The 12766-nt window shown below is 42.0% G+C and overlaps 1 protein-coding gene across 4 annotated transcripts in view; it reads left to right on the top strand.

Moving 5' to 3' along the window:
- Positions 1–12766, top strand: part of PCSK5 (proprotein convertase subtilisin/kexin type 5) — a 244994-nt gene that overhangs the window by 19420 nt on the left and 212808 nt on the right. For all 4 annotated transcript variants that reach the window (XM_077935976.1, XM_077935978.1, XM_077935980.1 and 1 more), the window contains exon 2: positions 5019–5123. In XM_077935976.1, the coding sequence (XP_077792102.1) occupies positions 5019–5123 (105 nt within the window). The remainder of the gene's footprint in view (positions 1–5018; positions 5124–12766) is intronic.

Raw genomic sequence — 12766 nt, forward strand, 5'->3', positions numbered from 1 at the left:
TTTTCCTCACATACATTCTAAATATAGCAATCCAAAACAAGGGCAATACCCAGAGAGAGAGAGAGAGAGAAATTGGAATAATCAGATGATCAGAAGCACAGAGGAAGTTTTTAGAGATGACGTTAAAGTGAGAATAATCCATTCTTAAAAACGTCTCTATAGAAATATCATCAAATTGTATGTTGCCCAAGGAAAACAGGTTTTTAAAAAACCTGTTTAACTGTAAGCTCCACTTTCAGTCACTCAGAGGTTTAGTCAGCTTCTGAATCTATTTTCCTAGTCGTATATGCAGTGTGTTTTTGCTGTTGTTGAGCTTCTCAGGGTAACTAAGGTTTTTTAAAATATAAAAATTCAGTAAGCTAGATAAAGATGTCAGTGTTGCTATATTTAAAATCGATACTGTACTTGACTAAGGGAGGTGGCTGGCTGATCTGCGATAAAGTCACAGCAGAATGGAGTAGGTAGAAGAATCTCTAACTGTCTCCGACTGAGCTGCTGCTCAGAGTTTAGATGAGAGATAGGTAAGGCAGACTAAGAGATAATACAGTGTATGTGAAACTGCCTTTGAAGACTTCTTAGAAACTTATGTTCATACCGAACACTGCTGCTAGGTTACTACCTGCAGCTGACCAAAGGGAAAACAACCCCATCAGTTCCATGCAACTAAATTGGTTGCCAGTTCTTCCCTGAGCACAATTCAAAGTGCTGGTCCTTACCTTTAAAGTTTTGGGATTCAGATATCAAAAAGACCACATGAGCTTGCTGAGGTTGCTGCCAGAGGCGCTTCTCCGAATTCCCCTGCCTTCTGAAGTGAGGTGAGGGTGGTGGTGACAAGAGAAGGCCCTTGCAGCTGTGAAGCTCTCTGTATGGAATGCCCCCAGGTGTATTTTCAGTGTGGCTTTAATGTGAAAAGGCCGGGGGGGGGGGCTGCTGCCTTTTATTCCTTGCTTGGGGTTTATTGTTCTACTGTGTTAATCCATATGCTTTTATTTTATTTATATGACTGTTGTGCCCTGCCCTGAGAGTTTTGTTAAATTTAAGGAGAGTATTAAAAAAATTGAGGACAGAGGTGCCTGGCGTGCTCTGGTCCATGGGGTCACGAAGAGTCGGACACGACTAAACGACTAAACAACAACATTAAAAAAATCAATACACAGAAAGAAGAGAAGTGAAAAAAGGAAGAGGTTCACAAGAGAGAGAGAGAGAGAGAGAGATCAGCAAGGAGGACTGGAACCAGGGCCTGAGGTTGTGTACATGGCCAGCTTAAAATGCAGCTAAGTTGCTCTTTTTCTCAATTCGGATCGAAGTTGGCTTGGGGGGAAATGCAGTATTTTGTATATTAAAAAATGACAAGAGAGATACAAAATAGATATGGATTGTGACTTCCCAAACCATCCGTGGAAGTCCACTTGATGCAGAGTAAATGGAAGTGTGTACATAGCTTTAGGAAAGCATGGGGTCCATAGTGATAAGAAGGTAAAGAGCTGGAGAAGAGAGAATGGCAGAGAAGAGAGGCGTGCATGGCCAAGAGCAGCCAAGCTGCAGAATGCTGAAATTCTTCTAATATTTGGACGCAGGCTTCAAGTACCCAAGTAGTAGTTTGCAAATTGAGTTTAAACAGTTACAACGGCCTATCAACATAATCATTAATTAGCTACGCAAATATTCAGACAAAGATAAGAGATGCAGGGAACATATGGCCCATCTAGCCTTTTGAGCAAATTACTCAAGGAATATGTAGCAGTTAAGGCTGCAATCATAAATTTAAGTTCAATATTATCATTCTTTTTGTTAAGAATATTGCACCCAACAGCAGCCAGTAAAGGGGCATGAGTGGGGCACCCTTGCTCTCCTGGCCTCCAAACACAGTGGGTCTCTGGTGTTTACCAAGAGGAAAATGGGAGGGGTAAGGGGGCAGGTAAGGGGTGGGGAACTTAACCTGGTACAGCGCAAAGAGACAGAGTCACCCTGCCTCTGCCCCTGCCCCTGCCCCATGCTGCACCGAGCCAAGATCCCTGCACCCCACCCCTCCCTTGCCCCTCCCTACCTGTAGCCGCCAAGTGTCTTCCGCCCCCTCAATATTTGTTTGAAGGGGACTCAGCCAAATATTGAGAGGACCTGGTGCAATGTTGCGGAAGGCTGCACCAGCCTGCGTGGTATCTGGAGACTGTGGGGACTGGCACAGCCTAACAGAAGGCTGCGCTGGCCTGCACACGTCAAGAGATGTGTGACATCACCTGCCACATGCATGCCATGTCACCCACATGCCATGCGCTGCCCCCTTTAAAAAAATAATGTTGGGGGCAGCCTGGTGTCACTGCAGTATATACATTAGTTCTGAGCACCAGAGTTGTCTGTTTCTTCTTTGAGTATTGCTGCGTTGTACATAAGTAATTCCATATTGAACTGCACCAGCACAACATACAGTGGTACCTCAGGTTACAAACGCTTCAGGTTACAGACTCTGCTAACCCAGAAATAGTGCTTCAGGTTAAGAACTTTGCTTCAGGATGAGAACAGAAATTGGGCTCCCGCAGCGCGGCAGCAGCGGGAGGCCCCATTAGCTAAAGTGGTGCTTCAGGTTAAGAACAGTTTCAGGTTAAGTACAGACCTCCGGAATGAATTAAGCACTTAACCTGAGGTACCACTGTATTCTTAAATCAGCAGCAGGCAGTTAAAACACTGAATGGCCTGGAGAAAACTTTCAGTTCCTTTTCTTTTTATGAAAATGCATTTTGTTTTGTATGCACCAAGTAATGGATTTGAAAAAGAATTTAATTTCTTTCTCTAATATTATAGCTTTACAATAACTCCAGTCATTGGGGTGGAGTAAAGGTTCCTCATTAAAAAGTAGAACCTCTTTGATCTGTGTTAATTAAAGAGAGGCACATAGTAGATGAAATTACCGTACATTGAATATTTTGGCTTAATAACTACAGTATGTGGAAGCTCCCCACACAATTGAAAACCCTAAATTACTTGGGGAGCCTTCAAGAGTTGAAGAAGCTCCTTGCTTCAGACCTTTGCTCTCAATCTCACTGAGGGCTGTTAACGCAATAAAGAGGATCCTGTGGAGCAGGAGGTTCATGACAGCACACTCTTGCTCCTAGGGGACCAGATTCAATTAACCCAGCAGGCTAGTGGAACCTAGCGCAAGGGCTTCTACTAGTGCAATGGGGCTCCTCGCTCTCCGCCCCCAGTGCTGCCCCCAGATCCTTTCTGGAGGGTCAAGAGAGGGAGGAGGAGAGGAGAAATGCTTGCAGTGACTGAATGATCAGGAGAGTGTGACGTTGAATTCCTCCCCTTGCTTTTGGTTATGTGTGAGGAGCACAAGCTCCTGAATGGGGCTTTTGTCAGTCCTGAGCCTATAAGCACAAATCCTTTGCTTGATTGTTGTGAGTTATTGTGCCTAGGTGCCCACAGACAATGTTTTGTTAGGTAGCCAATTGAAGTGAAACCTATATTGCTTATTGCTATAAGATTAGATAGTTGTATAACTTGATATTTATGATGGTATAAGAGAGCACTTCCTTTTCAATAGTTTTTTCTAATAGGATCACCTACAAAGATTGGTTAGGAGAACCACTACTGGATAGCAGGTAGTCACACATTGCTATCTCTTTGCAAGCTTTATAGCACCAACTGTGCTGTCATAACTGTCACACATCTCTGTGACACGGACAGCATACAATGCTGGCAACACCTAACTGGTGGCTGCAATTCTTCCCCATCCTCCAGTGCGTTAAGTCTTTTGGTAAACTGGACTGGACTGCAAAAGGAGTTCAGTTTAAATATCAAAAATTATGCCAAACCTGTGAGTGAAGAAAACGAGGAAGAAATGGTTCTAGTTTCTGCATATAGTGAATGCTTTGGAATGAAGATATGAAACTTGCCTCTGCAGGGAGAGAATTCACAGAGAGCATTTCTCCTGGGCTGCCACCACCTGAACATGTAAAAATGATGGAAGAGAATTCCTACTGCCGATCTTAACACAAGAGAGTTTCTGTAGGGAAGGGGGTGGTCTTTCAAATGCCATTTGGGGCTTTAAACACTAATGTGGGCATATTTAATTCAGCTGGAAAATGAATTGGCATCCAACACAACTGTTTTAAAGCAGGGGTTATATAAGTTTGAAATGGAGGCTTTCAAACCCCTGAGGCTTGTCTTCTAACCTCATGCTTTGTAAAGGTCTGAATATTTATAATGCTGGAATTGTCAGTGGTATTCTTATTTTTTAAATTATATCTAAAGTGAATCTATAATTTTAAAAAAAGTTCATTTAAAAAGATAGTTGTGTGCTGGTTTTCTAATTTTTAATAAAAGGAATAATCTAAAGTTCTACTAGAATTTATTCCTTGTGATACTTCAGATGGATTTTGTTTTGTGAACTAATGATATAAAAAGCTGAATATAGTACCTTTTACAATAAATTTCCTTGAGTGCACTGGATAGCAATACGGCATAATGATTAGAGTGTTGTACTATGACCTGGGAGACTGGGGCTTGATCCCTACTCAGCCTTGCAGCTCATTGGGTGACCCTGCTAAGAGATTTCTTACCACCTCACCATTTCTTAGCCTAACCCATCTCCCAGGGTTGTTGTGAAGATGAACTGGGGAGGAGGAGAACCATGTACACCACCTTGAGCTTCTTGGAAGAAAAGAGTGTGTGTGTGAGAGAGAGACTGATTATTTTTATGCCTTTTTGTGAAAATAGTTGGGTGGTAATTTGGACAAAATTACTTAAAATGCTGCATATAAATTAGACATTAAAAAAGATAGAGACAGAATAAGCAGCTCAGTTATAATATATGGTTATGCAGCTATGCCTTGAGGACAGTCCATCCATTTCATATCATATGTCCTTTTGAAAGATGAGCGCTGAGGATCAAGTAAAACAGCAGGAAACTGCATAATTTATAGTGCTGGTTTTCTTAAAACAAAAAACCCAGACAAACTGTTTTTAATAAGTTAAATCTCCCTCTTTTCTCCCTCTCCACTCCCCCCCCCCCTCTATAGATTGGAGCACTGAAGGATTACTACCACTTCTACCATAGTAAAACGATTAAAAGGTCAGTTCTCTCAAGTAGAGGTACTCACAGCTTCATTTCAATGGAACCAAAGGTAAGATAACCCAGCTAGCCAATCATATAAGATGCAAGCACTTACATTTTTAATTTGAAATTTTACACTAGGAGACATTTACCTGGATGGCATCTAAGATTTCAAGAGCTGACATATTATCTGTTCATTGAGCTTCTGCTTCACATTAGGATATAATGAAGACAATATTGTATTATTAACGGATGTGCTGTCCTAAGATGTACAACCTAGTTCATAAGGGACTGGCGTATGTATCTGGTGATCAACCTTCACTAATTTAAGCAGCCCCAAATTAGTATAATAGTTTCTTGGTATTCTCTTTGCAAGTAGTAGCCCCGTCTTAGAATGAAGAAATATACCTTGTGACAGTAGATGGTACTGCTATGCAATCTCAAGAAACTGCATGTTGTACAGCAGTTGTTCTGGCTGGGTTACAGCCTTTGGCACAGTGTAGCAGATGCAGGTGCATTGCACCTGTGTTCACTCAGAGGCTGCAGTCCTGAAACCATTTCCTTACTTTGGAGTTGTCCAGCTGTTTGGTGAAGCGCTTTGAAATGTAAATGACTTGAGGGGTATTGCATACCAGCCACAAGTAGTTTGTGGATAAGGTTGCTAGATGTCTGCTCCCCCCCCCCCAACAAGAGCCTTCTTTAACTGCTTCACAACAGGCAGAAATGCAACACACCAACTTTTCCTAGAATGCAGAAGATGGAAAAGTTGTGCCTCTTTAATTTCTTATTGTTATGCAACTTTACAATGTATGGATTTTCCATGGGGAAAAGAAAGATGGTACTTATTTGACAAGTTTTTGTTTAATGTATCAGGAACAATTTCAATTTTTACACTTCTGTTTTTTAATAGTATATTCTGACTTCTGTTGAATTTGTAGATATCTTTTTCCTTTGTAACATACTTCTCATGATACTTTTCCATTATTATAGCTATGCCAAACTTTGGCCCTCACTTTTTCTTTTTCTTTTTGGCTGAAATGATAGACTTTCATGTGTGGGGAGGGAAGATGTTGTAAACCTCTTCCAAGCATGCCATTTCCCAAAGGTTGTTCATGGCTGGTAACATCCACTGTGTTTCCCCTCTCAGCTACCTGTTGGCTGCCATTTCCATCACAGCCAATTAAGGAACTTGTACATTTCAGTATGTGTCTTGATTCTAAGACTTGATATGCCAGTTGCTTGATGTCTTGAAGTACAACATGTACAGATAGCTAACACAACACAAGGGTTATGCTCCTGGGCATAATCACTTAAAGTAATTGGGGGCGGGGGTTGATTGCTGGGCTTTGGGAAGTAGGCAGAAGAACTCTGACAGGGTCCCAAAGTCCTCCCACCTGCTTCTCAGAGCCCAGCAAGCAGCCCTCCTGCTTTGGAAAGGTACATGCTACCTGCTTGCAGTAGTAATGTAGCACCGTCTTTGTCACAAGTACAAATCCTAGAGTACATGCATGTTAGTAGACCATGGAAGTGGAGGAAACCCACACCAAGAACTGTTATAAGACAGTCTCATTTCTTTGGCAAGAGTTAAGCAATTGCTGGTCATTTGTTGCATGTGATCCAGTTTATTTGCATTTCACAGAATATCTTAATGTTTAACCACATGGCTAATTTGGTAGCAATGTATGGAAAATTAGCACATTGTAAACTCTTCTATTTGTTTTGTTTATCTTTCTATTAATTGTTGTGTTTTCATTCTGTTCATTAAACAAGCTAGAATTTCATATTAGAATTGCCATTTGAAAGACTTGGTTTTACTAACAACATAGGATTATTGATGGAAATGAACATAAATGTTCACTGGCAAACTGAGATCTTACCTTGTTATAAAAGCCATGTTTGACTTCTTGCATTTATAGCTTGCCTTCTTCATAATTATCCTGACTGTCAGCAGATGGCTCAAAAGGTTCAGCCTTCATATTCTTAATTGTGCATGCATTTGTTTAAATGGCATATCAGAAAATTTTCTCTCCCTCGCTCTTCCCTAAGCCCTTTGTGAGGTTCCATTAGTCTGACAATCTCATTGTAGATTGCTGAACAAGAAAGATTCATCTACAACTTTACAATGATTCACTTCCTAATCAGTGTGACAAATAGATTAGGATGTGAAATGTAGTCAATAAGATTGCACTCATTCCTTTCCTTTTACTTAAACTGCTCATTAGACTGGCTGTAAGGATGGACTATCACTTTGAGATTGCGTAGATACACTGTGCTGAAGCAAGTTGTGGAAAAAAGTAGTAATATCCATTGTCCACTTTATCCTGTTATCAGAAACCTAAGCTCCAAAAAACAGGCAGGTGTCATGTTCCAACAAGTTGCAGTGTTGATAGCACTTGTCTTGAAGGCAGATTAAGGTCTTTGGATTTTTACGTTGAAGGAAAGCTGGTTATTGTTCCATTAATTTATAATAATAATAATAATAATAATAATAATAATAATAATAATAATAATACCTTTATTGTCATTGCCCCCTCTCGGGGACAACGAAATTACTTTGCAAGAGATGTAACACAACCTGATTAAATCTAAACATTTAATAGCATTGATCTTGCAGAGGACATAGGGGTGTGTGTGTATGAGGTTTACTGTGATATATTTGGTTCCACTATGCCTCATTTGTTCAGTTTCTGTTAATTGGTTCTCGTGGGAAACTTGCAGATTCTAGCTTCGCACAATTAACTCAAGCTGGTGTCAATTTACTCTTGGCAGAAAGCCCAGGTCTGCTTGACCTAGAAACTACTCACTCTGATTGGTTAACGACCAGCACTCAACTCTGTTATCAAGGGATTGCTAGCTCAGTTTGAGGTGAGGTGTTGTTAGGAGTAGAAGTGCTGTGTATGGTTTTGAGAGAGAGAAAGAGAGGATTTATTTTGCTTTTATTTGTATGCAGAAACTCTGCTGGTTTTTTTTCTCCTTTTAATAAATCCTGTAAATAGTTATTCTGAGTCTAGCTGACTTGTCATTACTGCCGCAACTAGCTTCTTCGCTGTGAGGAAAACTCTGCTACGTTTGGGCTAAAGCCAATAGGGCTATGCCTGACACTCCAAAGTTCCATGAGGTTATGGGCATTGTGCTGCCAGCCTGAGTTGCGGTGGTGTCAGCATCAACGGCGTTGGTTCCAGTAGTTCCAGAAGTTGTTGTTCCTGCTGGTGCAGCAGATGGACTCTGGCTGGTTCCTGACCGTGGTGAGCTGGTGACTCAGCGGACACAAGGACAACAGCTGCAGTGTGTGAGTGCTGGGTGCTGTGGTTCCTGGTTTCTCTCTCGGTGGTCGTGAGTAGCTGGTTCCGGGTTCCAGGGACATCGCTCTCAAGATGACCTCACAACCAGTTCAGATGGCTTTTGAGCATCTGAATGACTCCAATTACTTGCTGTGGTCGGAACGCATGCAGGCAGTGCTGCAGAGGGATCATCTCTGGCAAGTGGTGAGTAAGTTTCCTGCGAAGCCTGATGATGAAGACCTCGATAAAGACCAAAGAGCAAGGGCCACAATTGTCTTGGGGCTGGAAGATTCCCAGTTGCCGTATGTGAGGGGAATCAAGACAGCTAGAGGTGTGTGGCAAGCACTTAAAGAACTCCATGTGCGTGAGACAGCGGTTTCCAAGCTGTTCATTCGCAAGGCATTGTACAAGGCAATGTTACAGCCTGGGGTTACAATGCAGGAACACCTACACAGTTTACAGTTAAAGTTTGCTGCGCTACAGGAAAGAGACTGTGCGTTAGACCAGCAGGAGAAGGTGGCTATTATTTTGAGTTCTCTCCCGGAAAGCTGGGATAATTTAGTTTTGTCTCTAGAAGGCATGCAGGAGCATGACTTATCAGTCAGTTACGTTACTGGGCGTTTGATTGAAGAATGGCAGAAGAGGCAAGAAAGGTCGTTGGCTGCAGAGGCTTCTACAGGTGGGCGGTTTGGAAGGAGTTCTCATGCCGTGCCAGAGGTGACGCAAAAGCAGCGTACCGGTGAGGAGTCAGCGTTTGCTGTTAGGCGTTGTTTCCGATGTGGGTCTTCAGCGCATCTAAAACGACAATGTCCGGAGTTGGTCAAGTCTCAGTTGCCGGTGCAAGAGCAGAGACGAGATCAGCAGCAGCAGCAGCGTAAAAAGAAATTCTTCAAACGAAAACAGTCGGCTCAGCTGGTGACCGGCGAGGTCAAGATTGCTGATGAGAAACAAGCGGTCTGGGTGGTCGATTCGGGAGCATCTCGCCACATCGTAAATACAGATGAATTGTTTGTTTCCAAGAACTCAGCACAGCGCAGCCAGGTGGCTCTAGCAGACGGAAGTACTTCCGAAGTGATTTCGGGGGGTGCAGTTTTTGTTCCTTGTCTTCGTGAATGCCTGCAAAATGTACTTTGTGTGCCTTCATTAAGGAGCAATCTGATGTCTGTAGATTGTTTGCTAAAAGCTGGGTTTAAAGTGCATTTTGAAGGAGACAGTTGCATTATTAAGAAGGCTGGTGAGATTTTAGGCACTGCTAAGTCAGAGGGAGGCTTGTTTTGGCTTAAAGCAGGATCTCAAGTTGCAGCAGTAGTCAGTAAATCTCAGCCTGCAGTGAATAACAAAGCTATACATGACAACTGTGTGCACTTATTGCATAGGAAAATGGGGCATGCTTGCTGGAAAAGTGTACTAAAAATGTCTGAATTGGCTGATGGGGGTAATTTAAAGAGTTGTAACAAGTACCTTGATTGTAACGTTTGTAAAAAGGTTAAAACCCACAGAGTCTCTTACCCCAGAAGTGACAGAGTTAGTGAGTCACCGCTACAGCTGGTTCACATGGACGTAATTGGTCCATTTGCTGTAAGCAGGGGTGGATCGCGCTTTTCACTAACAATTGTGGATGACGCCACGCGTTACTCCTGGGTTTTTCCCATGAAAAATAAGGGTGACGTGTTCACTAAGTTTAAAGGCTGGGTGGCATCTGTGGAAAGATTTCTGTCCATTAAACTCAAAAGGATTCAGACGGACAGAGGTGGTGAATTTATGTCAAATGCCTTTAAAGATTGGTTACAAAAGCGTGGCATTGGGCATAGAAAAACGAACGTTTTTTCCCCAGAGGAGAATGGCGTTGCAGAGCGGAAAAACAGATCTTTACAAGATATGATGTTTGCCATGCTTGACGATGCTGATTTGCCCATGTCTTATTGGGGGGAGAGCATGCTCACCGCGTGTTATCTCCAAAACAGGCTCTTTCATCAAACAATAGGTACAACCCCGTACTTTAAATTGTTTCAGAAAAAACCCAAAATTGACCATTTGCATGTGTTTGGATCAAAAGCCTGGGTATTAATTCCGAAACAAATGAGGAAGAAGGGAGATCCTAAGACCAAACAGTTAGTGTTTGTGGGTTACCAGGAGCTGGGAAAAGGTTTCCGCTTTGCTGAAGGGACAAATGGCATTGTGATCTCCAGGAATGCCAGTTTTTGTGAACATAGTGGCTGGGAGAGACTACATGCCAATACTGAGGTTTGGTTTGAACCTTCCCAGGAGCTTCATGACTCTGAAGGTAGACATAGAGAATCAGAGTCTGAGGGGGAGGAAAGTTCAGATAAGAGCTCTCAAGAAAGTGGAGTTAGCCAAAGACCAGTTGCTATGCAACAAAAGAGAGGTCGTAGTTCTGAGGAGGAAAGTGGGTCAGAAGAAAAATTTTCTCCCAGAAGATCTAAAAGACAAAACAAAGGAGTGCCTCCGGTGCGTTTTTCTCCAGATACTGCAAATGTGTTTAGTGTAATTGCAGAACCCAAGAGTTTTCAGGAGATGTTAAAGTTACCAAAAGAGGAGGCAGAGCGCTGGAAACAGGCAATGGAGGAAGAGATGTCCTCTCTGAATGAGCACAAGGTTTTTACACCAGTAGCAGCGCCTGAGGGGGCAAAGATTGTAGGCTGCAGGTGGGTGTACAAACTTAAACCTCTGGTGACAGGAGAGTACAAATACAAAGCTCGTTTAGTGGCTCAAGGATATTCTCAGAGGCCTGGAAAAGATTATGACGAGACTTTTTCCCCTACTGCTAAGGGGGACAGTGTAAGGCTGATTTTAACACTTGGAGCAAAGAGAAAACTCCTGTTAAACCATTTTGACATTCAGACTGCATATTTACATGCATCAATATCAGAAGACCTGTATCTAGCCGAACCGCCTGGTTATGAGACAGGTTCCAATAGAGTGTTGAAATTAAACAAAGCTCTATACGGTCTCAAACAGGCTGCAAGATCTTGGAACAAATGTTTCCATGAGGCCTTAGTGTCATTTGGTTTCAAGCAGAGTACAGCTGACAATTGTGTTTATGTACGTGGTACAGGCAGTGATCAAGAGTTTTGTCTGATTTATGTAGATGATGTTTTGTATGCATGCAAAACAGATAAACAAACTAAAAGGTTTGCCAAGCAATTGTCCAGTAAGTTCAAAGTGAAAGACTTAGGCCCGGTTAGGACATATCTAGGGTTGGAAGTGTGCTGGGCCCAAGATGGCAGCTGCTTAATTAGTCAGCAGAACAAAGTTAAACAACTACTGACTACATACAGGATGCAGGATTGCAAAGGGGCAGTGGTGCCTATGGATCCAGGTTTCATAAAAACACTTCATATAGATGAGAGTCCTGAATTTGAACATCCTGATGTATATCACTCTGTAATTGGAAGTTTATTGTATCTAGCACAGTGGTCCAGACCTGATATTAGCTACGCAGTAGGCATATTAAGTAGATTGGTCTCAAAACCCACACTAAATGCCTGGAAAGGGGTAAAACAAGTTCTGAGGTATCTCAAACAGACAATTGGCTATATGTTACAATTAAATTCTTCAGAGGATGAAATGTTGAGTTGCTACTGTGATAGTGACTGGGGAAATTTGCCGGATAGAAAATCTGTCACAGGACTAGTCATAATGGTCGGTGGAGCTTTAATCAGCTGGCGGTCACGCAAGCAAGACGTTGTAAGTGTGTCATCAACGGAATCAGAGTACGCCGCATTGAGTGAATTGTGCAACGAGGTGATTTATTTCAAGCATTTGTTAACAGATTTAAATGTAAATTGTGGAGAACCAGTACAAGTTTACATTGATAATCAAGCTTGTATAACATTAAGTAAAACAGAGGGTTTCAAATCACGTTCCAAACATATCTCTGTAAAATACCAAAATGTACGTTGCTGTGTACAAGACAATGTAATCACCTGTACTTATGTATCAAGTGAAGAAAATGTAGCAGATGTGTTAACTAAACCATTGGCAAAGATAAAGAACAAGCGAATGTGCAAGGGTTTAGGTTTGCTGGAAAAATGATCTCCTACATAGGTGTATTTGATGTTAATTGTTCAGCAGAATCTGTGAGGGGGTGTTCAGTTTCTGTTAATTGGTTCTCGTGGGAAACTTGCAGATTCTAGCTTCGCACAATTAACTCAAGCTGGTGTCAATTTACTCTTGGCAGAAAGCCCAGGTCTGCTTGACCTAGAAACTACTCACTCTGATTGGTTAACGACCAGCACTCAACTCTGTTATCAAGGGATTGCTAGCTCAGTTTGAGGTGAGGTGTTGTTAGGAGTAGAAGTGCTGTGTATGGTTTTGAGAGAGAGAAAGAGAGGATTTATTTTGCTTTTATTTGTATGCAGAAACTCTGCTGGTTTTTTTTCTCCTTTTAATAAATCCTGTAAATAGTTAT

Source organism: Podarcis muralis, chromosome 11, assembly GCF_964188315.1.
Source record: "Podarcis muralis chromosome 11, rPodMur119.hap1.1, whole genome shotgun sequence".
Lineage (NCBI taxonomy): Eukaryota > Metazoa > Chordata > Lepidosauria > Squamata > Lacertidae > Podarcis > Podarcis muralis.